This window comes from Lates calcarifer, linkage group LG11 (assembly GCF_001640805.2).
Source record: "Lates calcarifer isolate ASB-BC8 linkage group LG11, TLL_Latcal_v3, whole genome shotgun sequence".
Taxonomy (NCBI): domain Eukaryota; kingdom Metazoa; phylum Chordata; class Actinopteri; family Centropomidae; genus Lates; species Lates calcarifer.
This window is the reverse complement of record NC_066843.1, coordinates 3,186,498-3,208,397: the sequence shown is the minus strand read 5'-3', so window position 1 is coordinate 3,208,397 and position 21,900 is coordinate 3,186,498. Positions and strand designations below refer to the sequence as shown.

Genomic DNA, 21,900 nt, shown 5'->3' with positions numbered 1-21,900 from the left:
AATCCTTTCTTTGCATTTAGTAGTTGATGATCAGGAGTGGCGGCTCGTCGTCGCTGTCGGGTGAAAAAGTTAAGATCTGAGGGAATCGGTCTGACTCTATAGAAAGCATTTCTTTTCCTTTAAGAGATCTTTTAAAAAATGAGAATATGAACTGATGAAAGGTAACTTACAGAATATATATGTATATGTGATATGCATATACACACATTCATATAATCATATATGAATTTCAAATGTTTTAAGAGATAATAAATTGTTAGAATTATAATAAAGATACAGAAATAAAGTTGTAATTTATGTTTTGTGATTTCTTGAGTGAAACACTGTTGGGTGAGGTTTTTATAGGTCCCAAATCTGTCATCACTCCAGCAACAGTTAAGTTATCATCTGAATTTGACTGTGGTATAAACGTATACTGTTTTAAATAACACTGAGGGAGATTAAATAGTTAATAGAGTTGATTTCAAATCTATTATTATATAAGAAATGTAGTAGCCGGGTTATGGAGGGGGTGGGGCAACCCTCCTTGTTTGTGATTGGACAGCATACTTTGTTTGCGTCTGACGTCAGCGAAACGCAGCTGGAGGGCTGAAAGTGATTAGCAGCATGGCTAGCACCGTCACAGGCTCTCAAAATACCTGTGGTTTGCGTCGTTTACGGTCGCTCAAATGGATCAGACCAAGAAATCACGAGAAGCTTTAATCGAGGATCAATAGTTGTTATCGATAAAAAGGAAATGCAAGAAACTGACCGAAAAAATATAATCAAAAATGGCGTCCAACCTACACCTGCTGCTGAGTGGAGCGGACAGGCTTCGTGCTCGTGTCCTGTATTCATTGACCACTTCCTGTAAGGTAAAGTAATCTGTGTGGCTGCGTTTATGTTACGCTGACTGTTTTCCTAAAGTTTATGTTACGCTGACTGTTTTTCTAAAGTGAAAAACTGAAGTTTTTCTTTGCCGTGTTGGAGTTTGTACCCCTGTAGCAACGATAACTAACCCTAGCCAACAACAAAGTGTTATGCCGAACATTGTCCACTTACCTATAGCTATGTTTTCTCCTTAATAGTTGATTTGTTTGCATTGTTTGTGTTATGCTTCGTTATATTGTTAGTTATATTATATTATATTATATTGAGGGAACAACGACTTGGGTAACGTCATACTTGTGGACGCAACCGCCACTAACGCAACGTTGCTCTTCGGGGATTGAAGCCGTTATGTTTCTTGATTTCTTCTTCCTGTGTCGACACATTACCTACGGTTGTAAAGACTATGGTGGTCGGTAATAGTTGATGATTTTGTTAAACATGGTGAATTGTAATCTTATTGGATGATATTGGCCGGACGATTTAGCTAAACCAGCTAACATGCTAACGGCAGTGGCCATTTGTCGCCATAGCAACGATAAATGCCTACGTAGGCGCAGTGGGCGGAGCTTAGTTGTAAGTAAAAAGTCTCCCTACAGATGTTTACACTCGCGAGCAAGTTTCATAGCTTGATTTCAGCAATGGATGAAATAAAAGTGAGTTTATCTGAATATGCACAGATAATGTGCAGTGTTTCCAACACTGTCTTGTGAGGGCGGCTCAGTGTTTCTAAAGTAAAATACACTATACACTTTCAATATCAGCACCATTACCCGCTCTCTATATTTTATTTGTATCCTGTAATTATTAAATCGGTCATTCAGTCATTTGCAGAATACTTGCTATAATCTATTTCCTAAGTCCCTCTCAGAGTTGTTAGTCTTTTATTTCCCACTCATATTCTTAGCTTATATTTACCCATAGCCATAAAGTACTGCATTGATACCCCTTATACAGTATACACACTAAGTAATTACTCTAACTTGTAAGCTACAGCCAGTGTTGCTCATGACAGCATAGCACAAAACCTGCAAACTGGAAACAGAGGAATACGAGTGGCTCACAGCTTATTACATCATTCAATAATGTACTGTTCTTTGTGCTGGTATAAGACTGTATAAGACAGCAAAAAAACGAAAAAATAGAATGCAGAGTTTTATTTTATTAGTTGGGGCAAATACAAAGCAAGATTAAGTTAAAAAAAAAAAATCATATTACAACAGACATAATAAAATGACATTACAACCATGGCTTTAAGGCAGATGTCTGTGGGAGGACAGGTACCTGAAAAAACAGGAAAACAAGAGTCAGGTAAACAACACAAGACAGATTAATTAACAAATGTCTTTAGTCATCATCTCCTCAGACTCTGCCTTGTCAAGGGCAGAGCTGCACTTCTGTCACCACTGATTTTCTGAGCCCAGTGCAATACATCATAAGAAATGAGCATTCACACATTGTCTGCTATTAAAAATGTACCATTATGACACTAACCTGATTTTTAAGTCCAGTCTAGGAGCAGCTTCACTGGTTTAAAAGACCTGAAAAGACAAAAGCAAGTGTCAGCGTGTTGTTATGATTCTCACGTTTGACCATCATGAGTTTACTTTCTCCTCAGAAACTCTGGCTTGTCAGGGCCAAAGATGCACGTTGTCTCCATACAGACTCAGAGCCCAGTGCAAGTCATCAGGGGAGAGGTACAGCTAAAGTTCCTGAGTTTAAACAACTTGCAGGAATGAATGTAAAGCATGCACTTAACAGAGAAGCACTGGGTTGCAGTAGCCTCTATGTAAAACACAGCAACAGAGTGCAAAATCATGGGCATTCATTGCCCTCTGGTGATCACATTTCATTACAACACTTGTAAAACAGACTGCCTTCACAGTCGCTGATGGTTGCCATGAGAGCATTTATAATAATTATGAGAAAACACTGGCTTTTACGTACCTTTAACCCAAGCCAGGTCTGGTCTGAAGGTGGTGTAGGAAGTAACCTGAAAGGACAAGAATCATGTGTTACTGCTGTGTTGTCATGAACATAACTTTTGACCGTCATTTAATAATAATCTCCTCAGAAACTCTGGCTTGTCAGGGCCAAAGATGCACGTTGTCTCCATACAGACTCAGAGCCCAGTGCAAGTCATCAGGGGAGAGGTACAGCTAAATCCTGTAGAGCATCACTGCTAGCTATCATGCTAATGGTACCTTAGAGGCTCCACCACGTGGAGATAGGCCCACAATGTTGCTCACGGTCAGGCTACGAGCAGTTAATGCGTGCTTTGGACAAACGGCAACAACTGGCGACAACCAAACCCAATGCAGAAATGTGCCATTTTAATGTTGCCAAGTTTAGTGCCAGACAACACGAGCCCTACAAGTGGCCACATGCCTTGAGTCGTAACCACATGTCTCACTGCTATGTTCGGCATGTAATTTGTCCAACATACCCGGCTTATATTTTCATAAACCACTCCACTTTCACAAAAGGCTCCCGAAGTATGTTACTGCTCGCGTTAATCAAATCGAGTCAAAGTTTAACGTACATTCTGAGCATAAAGAATTCGCAGCAGTGAATGTTAACGTTGCACATTCAGTAAAAAAGCGGTAGTTTAACTACGAATTTTCACTACAACACTATACTGATCTAAAAATATCTTATTACAACAATAAACTTCACATTAGTTGAGTTTGTAATATTAGCTTACCACTCAGACCGGCAGTGTTACAGGCGACGCAGACTCTGGTCAACTGACTGCGCCTGGAGCTTCTTCTTCGTCTTATAAAAATCGGCGGCAAGCTGAATTGTAAAAGTGTCTTACCGCCACCTACTGGACCGGAGTAGACAGTGGCGGCGTACATTACATTAATTCATATAGTCTACGCTTTTAACCAAGGCGACTTATAAGCGAGGGACAAGGATAAAACTTAACAGCACTAGGAGATCTTGCAGTAGGTACTAAGCACTAACTCTAAATAAAGCAAAGTACAAGGAGATAAATAAAGATATGACACAGAAAAGCCTGTGTGTTTTTGTTCACGTAGATGGTGCAGGTCAAACAGTTATTATGCTTGTCTTTGAAGATTTCCCTAATCAACAATCAGATTGTCAGTTAACATTCAATGGTGCTAAGATATGCTATTCAAAAAAAAAAAAATGTATGAAGCTGTTAAATTTAGTCTATTGTTCGTCAACCTTTTGGTCAAAACAGATTTTTAATTCACATCAAAGTAAGCAAGATAAATGTAATTACACGTGGCAAATCATTTATAGTCAACATTATTTCTAAGTGTACTGCTTGTAGACTGGATTTACGATTTATTTATAAGAGCTGCAACATTTCTTTGTAGTGACACAATATTTTCGTAAGTTAAATTCAAAGACGCACTTACTTTAATACATTTTAACAAAGTAAACACATGCCCACTAAAGTAAAACATTTCAGCATTCTTTGTCTGATGAAGAATCCTGTGTATTTCTGTAACTCTCATGGGGATTCACAGTGCACCGGTGCATGAAGTTATTTTTAACATCACTTAATAGGAACCTTATTCCACTTGTTGACATTTTGCGTCTCCTATAGCTGTTGTCATTTTAATTACAGGATCTCAGGGTGTTGTCATGATATCTGTCTACTGTCCTTCCAGATTTGATTATAGGACCTCTAACATAGGATTACTGTTTCCTAAGAGCAGGTTGTTGCAGTTGGGTGTAAATATTGTGACGTGTAACAGCTGTCTAGTTATTTACATGGCGTGTTCAGGCATGACATGAGTTTCACAAGTTTAGCATTGCAGTGTTATGTCACCAAGAGCGGGATACAGTGTGTGAGTGTGGGCAGTTCTTCTTCAGGGGTCCCTGATTTCAAAGCAGCTTTGACTTTAACACACACACACATACAGACACACACATATAGTACACACACCGGATGTATCCTCCAGCTGTGGAGGCAGGCCTACCAAGCTATCCCGAGGGAATGTTGTAGGGAGGAAAAAGGGGGTTTGAAGACAAGCACAGAGGGATGAAGTTTCCCTTATCTGATCGTGCTGTCTTGTGCTTCTTTATAAAATATTAAAACATAGTTAATGGGCCTGTTAACACACACACACACGTTCACCCGCAGACAGGTTGGGTGACTCGGTTGTTGTCTGACTCATCTAGACATGTACACACACAAACAAACCCTATAAAAAATCCCCACAGTATGCCTCACTTTATTAACACTCCTCTGAGCGAGATGAGTCGAGTGAAGAGGCGAGAGACCATCTCTGACAAGTGGGGGAGTACAAAGAACAAGAGACTGAGTTTCCTGCAGCTGTTTTGGAGCGAGAGAGAGAGAGAGAGAGAGAGAGAGGGAGAGGGAGGGAGAGAGGGTGTGAGGGAGGGAGAAGAAGGAAAAAAAGAAGCCAACTCATCTGACACAAACAGTGGGCCAAAGAAAGGGGAAGAGCAGGAGCAGCACTGTCCAGAACGAGTGGAAAATCAAAGTTGCGAGAGGGTGAAAGAGGAGTGTGAAGAAAACGAGTCAGGAGGAAAAAGAAGCCTGAAACTCTGCACAAAGATTGGATTGAAAAAAAAAAGTTTTAACCAGCCAAACAAAGGAGGAAAAAAGGGGGTTGAAGCAGAGAGGGCCCCAACATTCAGAGAGGTAAGGAACTTGTTAGCCTGCCACGGCTGAATGGCTGCATTTCAAAGAGATCTGATGGAGCAATTGAGCTCCTATTTCTGCTCTGCCTGTTCATTTGTTGCTATATATTTCCTCTATGCAATGCATGTGTGTGTGCGTGTGTGTTGAGTTATGTGTGACAGATGAAACGGGGACAGGGGGAGGAGTGAGCGAGTGTGCCAGAGTGCGTGCAGGATACAGGGGTGAAAGGGTTTGGTTGGCTGGAAGCTCCAGATGGGCTCTTATGACCCAAATGAGCCTCAGGTTTAGTTGGTTTCTGTAAAGTTTTAAGTGTAAATGTAGAGTTTTAGATACTGGAAAGTCTGGACTGATGCAAGTTACTGGATCACAGGGAGACCTTTGAAAACTGGGGGAACAAATTTCCTGTCTGAGCCACCAGGAGATTATAAAAAGTCTGGAGGACCCATGGTGGAATTAGATCTGTGCTTGTAGGTGGTAAGTTACATGGTATACTCTCTGTTGTACTTAATATTTATGATTCACATTTTACCATTTACTTTACACTTTTCTATCTTCAATGAAAGGCAGTAAGTTATATCTGAGAGGACACAGAGAGCCGTATCCAAACTGCAGTCACACTTTATTCCTATATTTTTTCAGACTTGAGTCTTTTACATGTAGAAAGACTGGATCAATCCCACCCTCATCGTGACATTTAAATGGATTATAAAAGCTCTGAAATCATATTTGATAGGCCTATGTGGCCATCTAATTGATTCGAGTAGATATAGAGCTGTGCATCATACTTTCTCCTCCACATAGACTGCAGCCTAATGCTTATAACGAGTATGAAATCATATTTGAGAGGCATGCAAGTAGATCACAGCTAAGCTAGTAGACTGGAGGTTAGAGTTTCTATTTTCCTTCACAGGATAAATCTTTCATACAGTTTGAGCTGCATTCACACGACTAAAACTCACTGCATGTCAAAAGGTTGGAGACTACTCAGTGAAACTTGCAGGAATGTAGCACATTATTTGATATCAAGGCAGGGACAGCAGAGCTTCCCCACCCCCACGTTCCTCACAAAACTATGACACAGTCAAACCCAGAGGAAAACCAACAAGCGAGGGGACAGGAAGTTGAGGTCAAGGGTTAAAAGGGAGGCGATTCATTATTTTTGCGACCTCCTGCAGGTCTCGGGGGGTTGTGTAATCTTCGAGACCTCGGTGGCAGGGCTAACGACAGAAGTAAAGCAGAGGAAGATTCAGTCTGGGAGAGGCATGACTCTGTGCTCTTGGTGGAGCATGTGATGCCCCGTGAGCAGCAGGATGTGGAGGAAAATCATTGAATCTAATTGTGCGTCTAACAGAGCCATGAGCAGAGATGTCTGCAGGGAGGAAAAACAGGCAGGACATGAAGGCACTGTCTGGGTGGAGTTCAGCTACGGGCGCATCCAGGGTTTGAAAACACCCGAAGGCAAAACTGCTGTGTGCTTAAATATTTAACTGGAAAAAAGTTTCTTTTTCAAAACTGGAAGCAAATGAGGACATTCATCACAAATACTGAGGGTAGATCACTTAATCCTGAGAGAGACAGAACTTTAAAAGTTTTCCAGTGACTTCTTGTCATGTGAGTTTGTGTTTGTTGTTGGTTTAAGAGCATATTAGCGAGTGTGCAGGTGTTTCTTTCCTGCAATAATAAAAAAACAGACCAAGGCCACCAGCATGGGAAGAAAGTGAGTGCGAATGATGGGATGTGTGTTGACCTTTAGCCCCTGTTTATTTTAGGATAGCTCATGTTTCAAAGCTGGGAGAGGACAGTCCTTCCTCGCCGATGTCGTCACTGCTTGTGAGACGCCGCCTCCACTTACTGTACAGTCCAAATTTACTGTACACGTCAACTCCCACCACTTTAATGGGTTTACGGAGCCTCTGCAATACGATTGGGTCACTGACACATGTTACACCTGCTGTATGTCTTCGCATTAGTCCGGACAAGAGTGCATTTATCTTAGGGGATATCATGCTTTCATATCATAGACCCTCAAATAGATACACATCAGAGGAGTGACTTTAAACCAGAGGAAGTTGTAGTTTGTAATACTGTCGAATAACTGTAGTAATTTCTGAAAGTATAAATGATTTGATTTAAAGATATGACCACGTATTGCGACAGCTGTAAAACACTTGATCACTATTCGTTGCGAAGAGTGCTTAAAGAAACAGTTAGCAAGTGAGCAAAGAATCTGCACTGTGAAGGTTTTGTCTCCCCCTCCTGGCAGTGAGAGTAATTACATAAACAGTGACGTATTCCTTACTTCTGTTTTAGACTGTAATCCATTCTCCGAACGCCAAGTGGAGCATAAAAACTTTTCTTGGACTCTTTAGTTTTTCCATGATCCTCCTAGTTACTGTAACTTACTCCATCTCCGTTGCTCCCCTCTTCAGTTCCTTCAAACCAATCATTACTGGTGGAAAACAATGCACCGCTAAACAATGTGCCAGCACGAGTATCGCCACAGACACCAGACTTAAAACTCTGTCATACTGCAAAATACAGAGAGATTTACCAGGCGCCGATAGGCTTGATCAGCACTGTGTGATCTCAATCAGCGAGGGCTTGAATGTAACGGACGTTCATTTAAATGTAAAAGTCTGCGACCACAGCTTGAAGTGCACAGCTAAACTTCACGGATAAACGTTGCTGGAATGGTTAATGTAAACGTCCATGCCAATTTTCAAACTCAACCGAACCTAAAAATTCTCTGTTCAGTTGTTTGAGAAAATATTGGAACGTTAGCCAGTCGAGTGAAAGGGCATTTGAGTCCATCCAACAGGGCTGTAGGGTATGTAGGGCAAAAACCACTGCATTAGAGGAAATGGCTTCCTAATGGATGTGTGGTTCTCCAGTGACTCCCATGTGGAAGGATTTTTGTTGGTGGTTGACTTCTGAATATGGTAATTGTCCACAACGTAGTTTGGGAAACAGTCATGTGAGAATAAAGTCTGTAATCATTGTACTTATTATATTATACTGGTTGACATTTAACTAGGTCTTATAATGATTGGAACGTTCCTCAAGGAAGGCTTCTTTTAAAAATATTCTTGTTCATACTGTAGCTACAAAGCTTTAAGACCTTCATTACCAACATGTTGAAGCCGATTACAGAAAGGTCAGTGAGCAGATTAAAAGGCAGAGTGATATCATGGCCTGAGCTAATCATGTATTCTTTCCTCTCAGAGAACAGGATGTCGACGCTGTCATCAGAAAACAGCCCTGAAGATGCCAACAATCGCAGCTTCTGGATGGTAAGAGCGTGTGTGTGTGTGTGTGTGTGTGTGTGTGTGTGTGTGTGTGTGTGTGTGTGAGGTTTTGTCTGTTTGCCTCTTTGAATTCTGATGGGACGGGGAGATACACAGGAGATAGCTTCCCTCTCGCTCTCTCCAGTCTCAGTGACCTTCCAGTCAAAACAGACCGAACAGTTTTGTCGTTCAGGCTACGTATCAGTGTAAACAAGGCTGTGCTTTCATTTTCAAATGTGAATAGTAATCATTGTACACTCTGAACCGCCTTGCTTGGGTTTAACTGCAGCTGAGAGAAGGTTTTTGTTATAGTCTTCGGCTCATTAGGTATTTGATTGTCTGTGTTTGCTTGACAAAGTAGTCTGTTCAGAGGTCACGTCTCTGAGGAGCCAGGACGTGTTTTTTCCATTTTCAGTGCTCTCTGCAACATCATTGTTCTGCTACAGTACAGCTTGATGTTTTTATTTATGGTGTCTTCTGCTGGGAAAGGGAAAATTTCAGTAATGGCTGGCATTCAGCTGCTATACAGAGACATTTTACATCTTTTAAACATTCATTTATTAATTTGGCAGAGGGAGTTGGAACTGTCCAGACTGACTTAAAGCAGCATTATGTAACATTTTACCTCAGAGTAACAGCTTCAGTATCATTTCGATGCTACACTGATTTATAAAAAGGAGAATGGAGCCTCTGTTATTTCCACTCTGCGCCCCGAATGCCTGTTCTTACTCACTGTAACTTTGGTGATTGGGTACGATCTCGGGAAGAGGTGCATAACAGAGTGATAGTTAGTGGCTTAAGCTGTCGGAATCAGGTCCAACAAGTTCAAGAGTAATACCAAACTGTAAAACAGTTAAAAAGACTCTGAAGACATTAAAAACCAGCGTTCATCTCTGATATCCAGCCAGGAAACTTTGAAAATATCAAGAATTAGAAGCAGGGTTTGGTTGTTTGTTACAGTGACAGTACAGTACTTCCTGTTCCAGAAGCCAGGGATCGTGGGTACTATACATCATTCGGCCGTTTTTCAGTTCAGTGAGTGGGACTACACAGTCACAGAGATTGATAGGCTTTGTTTTCTATACATGAGCTGTTAGCCTCGAGGGGTACACTGCTTCCTGTACCCATAACTACTAAGACTCTGAGCCCAGCAGGGTTTTATGTGTCAGCGTCCTGTACCCAATTACCACATGTGGCTGCAGAGGCATTTGTTACTCAGCAAAAGTTACACAGTGTTGCTTTAAATGAACTGTTTGAAGTTTTTGGCGCTTTCCTTCAGAAGTGTAAAAAAACAAACTGTAAGCGACGTGTTATAGTTGTAGAGGAGGACATGTGGTGGACAGGACTCCGGTGTTGTTTATCGAGCTTTAGAGGTGCCGGCTGGTGGATTTAGTAACTGTTGAACAGAGCCAGGCTAGCTGTTTCCCACTGTTTCCAGTCTTTGTGCTAAGCTAAGCTAACCAGCTGCTGTCCCTTTAAAATCAGATCGCAACCATCATGTTGTATAGCACAAACCACACAGAACAAAGACTGCTCAGTTCAAAACCAGGACCAAGTTCAGACCCTGAGTGCAATATTACATTGACAGGATACTGAGGTGATGGCATACGGTTTCACAGCACTGATTTAAAGTTTCATTTTAGCTTAAATCTCAGGAAATATCTGTGACTTTTTATTTTAAATGGTTGTTGTTTTAAATGAACTAGGTTTTAATCACTTCAGTTCAGCAGCAGTGACAAACATCACCCTGTTGGGCTTTTCCATTCACTCTGCACTCTGTTTACAAGACACAGCTCTGTTTTGCCACCATGTTTTAAAGCTATAAACACTTCCAACATCCAGAGTGCCCGGCTATCTAATTTGAGTGCTCTACCGCTTTAATATTGGCTTTGTCTCCCGTTGGCCTCAATGGACTGCCCCACTTTCATCTCTCTCCTCCTGTAATTTTGGCAGCCTCCTGTTGTGTTGGATGTGTTTCCAGGCCTGTTCCTGTCTGTGTCATCCTGCCGCCATGCTCAAGGGCTGTCTGTCATTATACTGCAAAGTTAGGCTCTTCTGTTTTGTATTTGCAAAGTCAGTAAAGAGGTTTGCAATTACAGTCCATTGTGTAAAGTATACAAGTGGGCCATTCATACTAATAGGTGCATGCTGCTATGACACTTCAGGTTTCAGTTTCCCCTTTGCTCTGCGATGCTGCACAGTCAGACCCTCGTGTCGTGTCCTTATTCGGAGCCTTTCTGCTGTTCTTAAATATAAAACAAAAGATGATTGTGTTTTTCAATCTGCAGCAGACTTTGTACATGTTTGACTGGACTGATTAGACTCTTTATCTTATTAAGACAAACATTTCTGTCAGGGGCTCTGTTAAGCTGTTGTTTAGAGCTGTGCAGCGTCTCATTAAATGGACATGTTTTGTTAAAAGCACTTAGGAGGGAGATTAATTTAACATTTGGCATAGAAATGGTTTACTTCTGCTTTTTATGTTCTATTAATACGACAACTGCTGCCCATATGACTGTCACTAGTTCTACTACAGCATTAACTATTTTTAACCATCACTGCTACCATTCTTACTTTAGCCACATACTACTACTACTACATAACACTACATACTGCTGCTGCTAGTGCTACTGCAACTCTGCTTCTGCTAATACTTAAACTTTGTTGTTTCAAAGAGGAAATTTGTAAAACACAGATTTGAAGTTGAACGTACAAATGCCAAAGCACCCACACAGTCTCACACAAAACAATGTACATCACTGCTGTCATCATCCCAACCACAATTAACATAAGATCGCCCTCTGGTTTTATGTGGAAAACTGATCATCAGCTGACTCATCCTGAGAGTTTAACAGTTAAATGGCATGAGAGATGTGAGAGGTGACTTTCTACTTGTGGTTCCAGGCGCTTCTTCCATGTAACGACACACTTTCTAGTCAGCTTACGATCAGTCATATTTGAAAAATAGGATTTTTTTCCAGCAGAGGCCATTTTCTTCGACACTGCATTTTGTTGCTTGGACAGATTCTCTGGTAGCGGATTTGCATCTGCCTCAGAGATTGGCCAGCTGAGTCTTTGCAGCGTAGCCGTTGGCCTCAAACTGGATTCCTCAGCTGTTTCTGTTTAATTCTCAGACGAGTGAGGCGATTCAATGCAAACCACAACAGAGGCAGAAAGAAAGAAAGTAAGGAAGGAGGAGAGAGGGAGAAACGGGGAGAGGAGGAAGGGGCACTGATGAGAAGCACCCCCAGTTGATTCTGAGGAAGCGAAAGCATTTCATTAGAAGCACATTGAATGTCCGTGATTGCTCTCTTTGAAGTGAGATAAGATAGAAATCACTCTCTTTGTCCTCAGACATGTGAAAGCAAGAGAGCAGAAAAATCTTTTTACGGGAACTGTCACACACCTTAAAGCATAAGTAAACAGAAAGGGAAAAAAACACAGACAGCTTCAAGTTTAAATCATTATCAGTTTATATTCTGTTGGATATGTCTGAAATCTACCTCGTACGATTGCTGCTAGCACCTCCAACACGTTTGAACATATTAAGACTTCACTGACTGACCTTTCTAGTGCACTTGAATTTAATTAACCACTAATTACGATTCCCATTAGGATCGAAGAGCTTCCAATTAGTGGTAAAATACAAAGATTTAGGTCTCGGGTAGAAGGCTCTGACAAACACAGAGTCATTGTGGGAAGCAAAGGTCTGCTCACAGTTGAGAATGAGCAGTTGTTGTTCCTCTGGGGAAAGAAATATTATCTGACAGAGAATTTGCCAAAGGAAAAAAAGGAAAGAAAAGGAAAGTAAGAGCATTGTAGCTTGCAAAATCAAACAGCATTGAGAAACTGAGGGAAGCTGTGCACTGGGTACTGAGTGCAATGTGTTTAGTGTATATTAAGAGCATGCAGACAGTGAAAGCATCAGTTATAAGGCAGACATGCTGTACAATAAGCTGGTGCAGGTGTCACAAATTGCATTAATGATGGCTTTCCTAGTAACCTGTGTCAGTGAGCCAGCACACAACACCAGTAACTGGAGCTCCGCTGCTGATGTGTTTGACAAGTGAAAATGTCAGCCGTGAGAAAGTCCTGTTCTGTTCTGTAATTTTATGGTATTTACAATAAGTGCATTGCCTCAGGTGATTTAACGCGACATGACAACATATATTGTGTCCAGAAACTTTGAACCAGCTGTCTAAATGTGTCAGTGACTAACAGATAGAGTCTGACAGACAGAAAGTGAAAAAGAGAGTAGGAGTGAGTGCTGAGTAGGAGCTGATGGCGGCTGCCAGGAAAATTGCAGAGAGATTTCCAAATTCCACATCCACAAACAACACACTTGCTTCAGATATGTTATTACACTCAGGGCCTTGCCTCTCTGCTGCCCTCTTGTCCTCCTCCTCTTCCTCCGTCTCCATCTGGCTTTTTATGGCCAGGCCTCGTCCTCATGTCCTCCGGCCACACCCCGCACCCTGCCGCCGGCGTTAGGCTTTACCACCGGAAACTTAACGCCAGTAAACTGTCACTTGTGGCACGTGGGGGATGACCTTAGACGGCTGCAGCAGTGTCACAGCTGTGAAGGGAGACGAGAGCACAAGCTGGACCTTGTTATGACTCACTGTCAGGGAATGTGACACAGACCAATAATAGCTGTTAAATGCTGAGGAGGTAGCTGTTCTTATAGTTGAAGAAAGAATGGTAGTAGCTGCAGCGCTGATAGATAGTCTCACAGTATGGTGGACATCTTGACATAACTAATAACATTTGTAATGGCTGTGTTCCATTTAGCTGTTCCAGTGCAGGGATTTGTGCATGCTGCCTAACTGGCACAAACTCACTTGGGAGGCCCGAATGGAACAGAGCAGTCATTAAAGAAATAGGTCAGCATGTTGGGAAATACACTTATTCATTCCTTAATAGTAAATATGTAGCCAGAGCCAGGAGCAGGTTAGCTTAGCTTAGCATAGCATAAAGACGACTGCAGTCTTTATGTAGTGCACAAATGTGAATCTTCTCATCTAACTCTGCCTCTGACAGCACAGTCAAAAAGAAAGCTCTTTGGTAAGAGTAGTTGTAGTACTTAGTGTGGGAAGTCATAGTAGTACTTTGTGTAGCAGTAGTGGTAGTACTGTAGTGATATTTTGCCATTGTAGTTGCTGAACTATTAAAATGATGAGATTTTATCCGTCTGTATTTTCCATGCTGCCTCTTTTTTTTTTATTGCTGTGTCACATAAAAACAGTTTGCCTGCTACAAAGAGCAGGAGCACTGTACTGAGGACCAGTATTAGTACAAATAAAACAACTGTTGCAACTTGCAGCAGCAGTTGTAGTTGTGGTTGTACTGCAGTAGCAGTAGAGATAGTGGTTCTAATATGTAAATAATAATATTAATAGTAGAGGTATTATTTATTGTAATAGTAGTAGTAGTGAATAGAATGGTAACAGTATAGGTAGTGGTAGTAGTAGTAGTAAAAGCTGTGCTGGCTTGAACCACTTTAATGTTCAGTTTTAGTTTGTAAGTGAGTTTGTTTAATTCAGTTTATGTTCTACATGCTGTTTCCACTCTGCCAGGAGTCAACTGTGAGCAGATGTACCATTGTGTATTTTCTGGCTCTGAAATGATGAAGCTTAAAAGAAAAGAAACTAGAAGACTGTATTGAATAGCCTCCATTTTCAGCTTTTTCAATACAGAGAAATGGTTACTGGGTGTTAGTAGGAAGGTTTAAAGCACAAAGTTCACTGGACCTCCCTCCTGCCGCTGTTTATCTGCTGTGGACAGTAGATCTTCCTCTCTCTTTGTGTCCTGGCAGCCTGGGAACTATCAGCGCACTGTGAAGCGAACAGAGGACGCCTTCCAGGCCTGTAATGACATAGTGGCCTGTTTCCAAGAGAGAGCTCGGGTTGAGAGGCAGTACGCTCAGCAGCTCAGTGAATGGAGCAACAAGTGGAAGCCAGTAGTGGACTCCAGTGAGTATAGTAACTGCCACCACAGCTAACTTTGTCTTCAACATGATGAGCAAATATAACAATTTGTGCTTCCCTCCTCCTCCTCCTCCTCCTCCTCCTCCTCCTCCCTCAGGTCCTCTATATGGATCTCTCCTGAAGGCCTGGCAGTGTTTTTTGTCCTCCGCTGACCGGCTAGCCTCCTTACACGCCTCCATCTGTCGCTCCCTGGTGTCGGAGGATGGAGACCGGGTCAGGACCTGGCAGAAGGACACCTTCCACAAGAAGTTATTTGGAGGCTTCAAGGAGTCCCAGGACATCGATACGGGCTTCGCACGTGCTCAGAAGCCGTGGGCCAAACGACTTAAAAAGGTCTGAACTCTCAGATTGTTTTGTTTTGTTTTGTTTTGTTTGGATGAATGCTGCTGCCCCTTATTCTTTGATTCACACATTTTATGATTCAAATTCCATTCTTCCCACACAGTGATCCTTAATTCATTTTGTCTCATTAATAAACACTCTGTTTAGATACTGTTACCACACCACGAGTTTGGAATAACAGTAGCTAATTGAGTGAAGATGTGTCCAACCTTAGAGATGGAAAGTTTGCTATCAGAGTTGATCTTACAGATACTGTCACAAGTTCACAGACGAACATGTTGTAAAACTTATTGAACTTATTTTTTCTTTTGTTGCTGTGGTTTGTATGAACTCCTATTACAGAATAAACGATGGTGGTATTTGGATCTTAAAACAGTTCACACAGTTAGAAATGTGAGGCTTTGTGCCTGAAAACTTTGCATAGTTTGTTGAGGTTTAGTCACATTAATTCACTCCACATATTCACAGAGTGTATCCTCAGTCTTCTACTGTAGTTGTGCCATTTTGTTGTTTGTTTTTCTGAACATTTCTCTGTCACATCGCCAACTCATATTTTCCCATCCAACCCTGAACTTCAGTGACACGAACAGAGACCTTTCAGCCAGAAAACCACTTCTCAAGAGTTTCTGTTACTCATTCAGAAGCAGTGAGCCCCTGGAGTCTGAGCTTTACTGGGATTTGAGAGCAGCTAACGAGGGGACGTCCATGAAAAGCAAAATTACATAACTGCATGAAAAATATACTCAAGCACCTCAGGGAATCAATACGTCAGGTATACTAACAGTGACGGTAACATCACAAATGGCTGCTCATTAGGTAAATGGCCTCAATTCAAGGCCTATATTTAGACCACAGGGACTTCATGCATTGCTATTTAGGAATGAGTTTATTCTGGTAAGATGCTTTTCAAAGTCATCTTAATTTTTAAAATTAGCTTTTGAGTGGATGGTATGGTTGTTGGTGACATGTGAAGCTCTTCCTTTGCAGACCAATAAATATCCACCACTGTGTACATTTACTCCACAGCTGGATAAAGCCAGGACGGCGTACCATAAGGTGAGCCGTAAGGAGCACATAGCCAGAGAGCGAGAGGCACATGCTCAGGGAAACCCGGACGTCGCCATCGACAAACAGAAGAAGATCCAGGAGGAGAGAGAGGTGGCGCAGCAGGAGGCAGAGAAGGTACGACACAGTCTCAGTCTCTCTTTCATCTGGGTCTGGTTTGTTTTTTCCAGCTGATCTTGAAATTTTGTCAGCGATTCAAGGGATCCCATGGAGCTGTTGACCACTACAATGAAGAACAAGACTGTTAATGAGCACACATGGCTGCAGGTTTCAAAACACTATGAAAACTGGTGTCATTATTGAGCTGTACTTGAATCAGGTGTTGTGGAGGGAAATGAGTCTGAGTGGAATATTTAATAAGCAATCAAAGAGAATGAAGTGAGGGAAACAAGGGGCTCCACACATCCAAATTAAAAATCTATGAACAAAACATGAGAAGTTTTATCTCATTTTTGGTCTTGTTATTATAAGACACACATCTGTGCAGTCTCACGTAGTCCAAAACTCCTGCCATAAGATTTACTTTTATTATTCCTCTAATGTCCAGTTTCTGTCATAGACAGTATGGACTGCGTGATATTCAGAGGTGATTCAGAGGTGAATGAACATATAATTGAATTGGGCTACGATGTAATAATATCTAAATCGAATGAGCCAGTGAGTCTGTTAAAGTTTGACTACATTCATATTAATGTTCCCAGGTTCGAGCCCGCTATGAGAAAGTCCTGGAGGAGGTGAACCGCTACGCTCCTCGCTACATGGAGGAGATGGAGTCCATCTTTGACCAGTCGCAGGACGAGGAGCGGAAGAGGATCGTCTTCCTCAAACAGGCCTTCCTCTCCATCCACAAACACCTGGACATCACCAACAACGAGAGGTGAACTCGCAGAGCTTTGTAGCCCGTGTGTGTGTGTGTGTGTGTGTGTGTGTGTCAGATGCTGTCTCTGCTGATTAGATAAAGATCGATGTGTGTGGTTAAACAGGTAGAACAGATTTTTTAATTCGTGGTTTCCCCAGCTTGTGTCTGGCTGCGTGTTTAGAGCTAAGTGTGTTAAAATCAATAATTTGATTTAATTTAGCCCCAATTAAAAGCTGTTCCACTACATATTAGCACATGAGTGTTTCTCAGTGACTCACTTCCACTCTAATAAAGGAAATAATAGCTAAGACAGCAACTTAATTACTTTTTAAAATCTGCCGGAACCACAGGGGGATATCAAGTAGATGAGAGAAATTATATACTCTATTAATCTGCTTAATTTTTAGGTAACACTGTACTCAAAATGCTATGGATGGCAGTGCATGCAGATTACATGCCAGTTACAAATTAAAGATTTTATTACAGAGAAGTATCTGTCAGTTAAAATGACCAGTAACTCTCCAGATGTCACAGGAGGTAAAAAAACACATTGTGTTTATTAGAGGAGCAACACTTCAGTTCAAACAGTCTTCACTTCTTCCAGCGAGTATTCTGCCTTTGCTCTCTGAATGAGCGACGGCTAACGGATTAAAATCTAATCTCGGGTTCTCTCATTCATTCACCGCTCGCCGTTTAGTGTGAGAGCCGTGTACAATGAGCTCCACAACACACTGATGGCCATCGACGAGCAAGAGGACCTTCGCTGGTGGAAAAACACCCACGGGCCTGGCATGCCCACCGACTGGCCTCACTTTGAGGTATTCTCTTTGTTTTTTTCACCATTTCTATGATTCAAAGTGATGTTAAGATGAATCTGTCATCATTAAACATTCATAATTTTTTTTTTTTTAGGAATGGACGCCTGAAAAGAAATCCAAAAAAGGGAAGAAAGATGTGGAAAAGAAAGGAACAATAGAGAGGAGGTGAGTATTGACTGTGATGTAGAATCATCCCAGAGGAAGTTATTATACAGGGCTCTGAGTTTCTACACTAATATGATGCTCTGTAGCTGCTGTGGTTCTGCTGATCAAACATCTATCTGTCTCCCTCTGTCTCTTCTCTTTGTCTGTCTGTTGCTTTTTCTTCCTCCAGTGTGATGATTGGAGGAGTGAGAGTAAGAGCTCTGTATGATTATGTTGGTCAGGAGACAGATGAGCTGTCCTTTAAAGCAGGTAAACACACTACTTCAAACATACACAGCTTACTGCACTACTTGATGTATGTAGCATAGTTTATATTACTGTATAAAATGATTGATATACAGTGTATTTAAACAATCGAGCTCGATTATTTCATTAGCACAATTTTATCTGAAACCATTTTGCTAAAATATATGAATCAATCTTTAAAGAAACACCAACAATTCACAGGTCCAGACTTTTCAAATGTGAATATTTCCTGGTTTTCAAACTTCACACTGATGATCATCTGAACATCTTTACATTTTAGAGTTGGTCAGCCTTTCACACTTGAACATTTATAGACCCAAAATGTGTAATCGTTTAATTGAGAAAATAATAAGCTGTTTATAATCGTTAGTTGCAACCTGAATTTAAAAGAAATGAGAGGAACAAAACGTCTGTTTCCTCCCTGCAGGTGAGGAGTTTTTGAAGACTGAGGATGAGGATGATCAGGGCTGGTGTCGGGGGATGAAGGACGGAGGGTGGGAGGGGCTGTACCCAGCCAACTACGTGGAGGTGGTGTAGTTACCGCATGTAGACGAATGAGAATGAAAGATCCTGTTACATCACACGCTTCATTTCACTGTGGAAGTCATAGCCTGGTCAGACAATAAAACCAATGCTGTAAAAGAACAACACCAAGTAGCTGTTAGCCAAAGATGTGGTCTGTGATGAGACGCACTTAGGAGGATATTTTAGCGTATAGAGATTTTTTAAAAACTGCCAAGGTTGTGTAATCTCTCGAAGGATTTTTGACAAATGTTTTAATATATACAGTACGTATAGACCACTTGTATTGAAGCCATATGATAAGCAATGCTTTAAGATAAAGAAAAAAAAAAGATAAATATGCTGGACTCTAAAGGTACATTATATAAGTAGCCATCTGGTGCTGAAACTGCATTACAGGACTGCTATTTTCTTTGAGCTGTTTTATGTTTTTTGCACCTCAACACATTGCTATTAAAATGCTCACAAAGCCTCACAACATTATGAAGAACGTGATGCTAATACTGTGATTATAATTAATCTGAAGCAGCCGTATAAGTGGAGTCAGCTTGATGGGTGTAGTTAGCTGTATGACCTGTATTTCTCTTTTGTTTTTGTGGTTTAAAGGAACAGGCTGAATGTGGTTGTTTGCCGTCAAACTCTCAGTCAGATAAAAAGATTGACGTCAGTTTCTTCTCTTGCCTGGAAACATCAACACACACTCCAGGAACTCACAATGCTGTCGTAGTTTGTATTTTACTTAAAGCAGCTATAATCAATATTTTACCAATAGAGCACTTGACTACTTGTATGTGGAAGGGGTTGATTGTTGTGGCAGATTCAGAGAGAATTATCACCTGACTCAGTTCCTTTCGGCTCTGTGGAGCTTTACAGCATATTTCAGCTCACAGTTTTGGTTTTCTGCCCTGCAGCTATTGTTTCGGTTCGCTCTCACTGCTCCCATAGCCTCGATTGTGGCTGCAGCAGGTGGCTGTTTACATCAAAAAAAAAAAAAGCTCTAAAAATGACACTGTACGTGACCTGCTCAGCACCAAACAGCAGACTGGCACAGTTAGCAGCTAGCTGGTGAACACAGTGCAGCATTTAGCAGCTAAAGAGCCGGATATTTCCCCTGAGAGACAGTGGAGAGCAAAAGTAAAGAGTAAATATTGGACTTAAATTTTTCAAGTGGCCAGAAACGTGAATCCAAGTCAGTTGGATGTGTAAATATATGGTGGCCTCAAAGGACAAAACACATACAAGAACATAAACACAAAATATTAAGGAAACAGTTTTACTACAATCTCTAATTTTAAAAACAGATAAAATCAAAAACAGATAAATGACCTCTGAATCAAAAAACTGATTATATTGTTACTGTATTACATTATATTCTCCTTTTCCTTTGTGTATGTGTTCATGTTTTGGAGCATATTTCCCTAAATGCTTTTTAATGGGCTGTACAAATTGCACCATGCAATCATCAACAGATATTAAACTACAGGTAGCAGCATTTATTTTTTTATTGCTACGTTACGCACATTAACGGCAGAGAAAGACTCAGACGTCAGCTCCTTAAGTGGCCACTGTACAATCACAATAATGCACTCTGAGCTACTGATATCGAGAATAATGGACTTGGCAGAGGAAACGTTGCCCCACTTTAAGTCTCAGTACTTCTTTGCTTCCACTTAATTAATTATTTCTTGTACTGGGACACCTTGTTGTGCATTATCACTTACATAATGTGTAAATAAGACAAGCTTTGGAGTTCTTGGAAGGCATGTTTTGGAGTGGCTGAGACTGAGGAGGAGGATCAGGTTGTCCGTTAATTGCAGGGCTCTGTGGTTTGATCCTTGGCTCTTTCTGTTTACCTTGGTACCATCAAGATGTGAGGATGGATAAATGAGATGAACAACTTTGTCCTCTTGTGCCGTCCATTTATCAGTTGTGATGAAGTGAGGCTCTGTTGTTTTTTTAAAAGCAGGACCTCAAGCATCTTCAGGCCCAGATGACAGATAAGATCATCTTAGCATAAAGGTGCTTGTGGGAGGGTTCAGGTCTAAACATGTCCTAAATGTAACACTATCTCTGTACACAGCGCTCAGAGATGGAGACGATCGCGCTTCCTCATCAGATTCTCAGTTTGACGCCGAACATTCGTATTTCCCAGCCTGTTCCTTTAAGATAAGTACCGGGGAACAAATAGTTTTCCTGTAGTATCTAATCATCTGTTGCTATGTACGTATGACCTATCATGGAGAGCATCTCTACCAAAGTAAGAAAGTGCTGGGTTTGCCTTGCCCTCGTCCTTCGCCTTCTTCAGTATCTGTGTATGTGCTGTGTGTATTTGTCATGTAAAAACTATGCATATCCCCCAAGAACCCTTTTCTTTTTTGTTTTTTGCAAACTGCCTGTCTTTTGGAAATAAAATTTTAAACTGTTACACAAACAAAAAAAGAGTTATTGACTTTGCAATGGAAAGAATGAAAGTGTATGTGTGTGTGTGTTTTAAAAAAAGACAAAGCAGGAGTTGTTGCCTATGTTGTGTGTGTGTTGAGCTTATGAATCACCATGCCATCATCCTCTGGAGTCCTGGAGACCCGCCTGTGGATGTTATTACATGAACCGAGCTGTCATCTGTCTCACACACACACACACACTCATACAACAGTCAGTTTTAAGCCTTGTGTCCGTGTCAGGAGAACTGTCCAGGTCAAACGCTGCTCTTTATCTCCATGATGCCACAGCAGAGTCAGATGTAGCCTGACATCAACACGTGGCCATCAGCCAAGCAAACTGCCCCCGCATCAGTGTTTATGTTTGAGCCAAGCAATAGCAAGGAATGCAATGATAAATCTTGATATATTGCTGCTCTCTGCACACACACACACACACACACTCGTAAACGCAAGCAGACAGGAGGAAGTAGGAATATCTGTTTCCACAGCAGTAATGGAGATAGTGATGTAACCCTGGAAGGAATTTCCTCACCTGATGACAGTTTTCTTTCTCGTGGCAGACGTATCCGGAATCGCAAAGACAGTCTCGGCCGAGCCCTGACATCTTCCCTGTGATGCATATATTTCTCCAAAAGCAACATTACGTAAGAATCAGTTTG

At 41.4% G+C, this 21,900-nt stretch overlaps 1 protein-coding gene, 1 long non-coding RNA gene and 3 other non-coding genes across 7 annotated transcripts; 1 reads left to right on the top strand and 4 right to left on the bottom strand.

The window, feature by feature from the left end:
- Positions 1-833: 833 nt before the first annotated feature.
- Positions 834-21,239, top strand: si:ch211-51c14.1 (protein kinase C and casein kinase substrate in neurons protein 3). Of its 3 annotated transcripts, none has more exons than XM_018672176.2 (10): positions 834-854; positions 8,735-8,802; positions 14,612-14,768; positions 14,881-15,116; positions 16,152-16,307; positions 16,892-17,067; positions 17,747-17,867; positions 17,962-18,032; positions 18,202-18,281; positions 18,706-21,239. In XM_018672176.2, exons 2-10 carry the CDS (start codon positions 8,743-8,745, stop codon positions 18,813-18,815), a joined length of 1,167 nt encoding a protein of 388 aa, XP_018527692.1. In that variant the 5' UTR covers positions 834-854; positions 8,735-8,742; the 3' UTR covers positions 18,816-21,239. The 3 variants fall into 3 exon arrangements, with proteins under 3 accessions (XP_018527692.1, XP_018527688.1, XP_018527689.1); XM_018672172.2 differs by lacking the exon at positions 834-854 and adding an exon at positions 5,211-5,512; XM_018672173.2 differs by lacking the exon at positions 834-854 and adding an exon at positions 5,695-5,986.
- Positions 2,010-3,656, bottom strand: LOC108880599 (uncharacterized). The gene is made up of 4 exons (XR_001960513.2): positions 3,572-3,656; positions 2,815-2,860; positions 2,362-2,408; positions 2,010-2,151 (listed from the first exon to the last, which is right to left on the bottom strand). It is a non-coding gene; the product is annotated as an uncharacterized LOC108880599 (long non-coding RNA).
- Positions 2,223-2,312, bottom strand: LOC127143062 (small nucleolar RNA SNORD88). Its single transcript, XR_007814229.1, has one exon. It is a non-coding gene; the product is annotated as a small nucleolar RNA SNORD88 (small nucleolar RNA).
- LOC127143060 (small nucleolar RNA SNORD88) lies at positions 2,475-2,565 on the bottom strand. The gene has a single exon (XR_007814227.1). It is a non-coding gene; the product is annotated as a small nucleolar RNA SNORD88 (small nucleolar RNA).
- LOC127143061 (small nucleolar RNA SNORD88) lies at positions 2,931-3,021 on the bottom strand. Its single transcript, XR_007814228.1, has one exon. It is a non-coding gene; the product is annotated as a small nucleolar RNA SNORD88 (small nucleolar RNA).
- Positions 21,240-21,900: the final 661 nt, after the last annotated feature.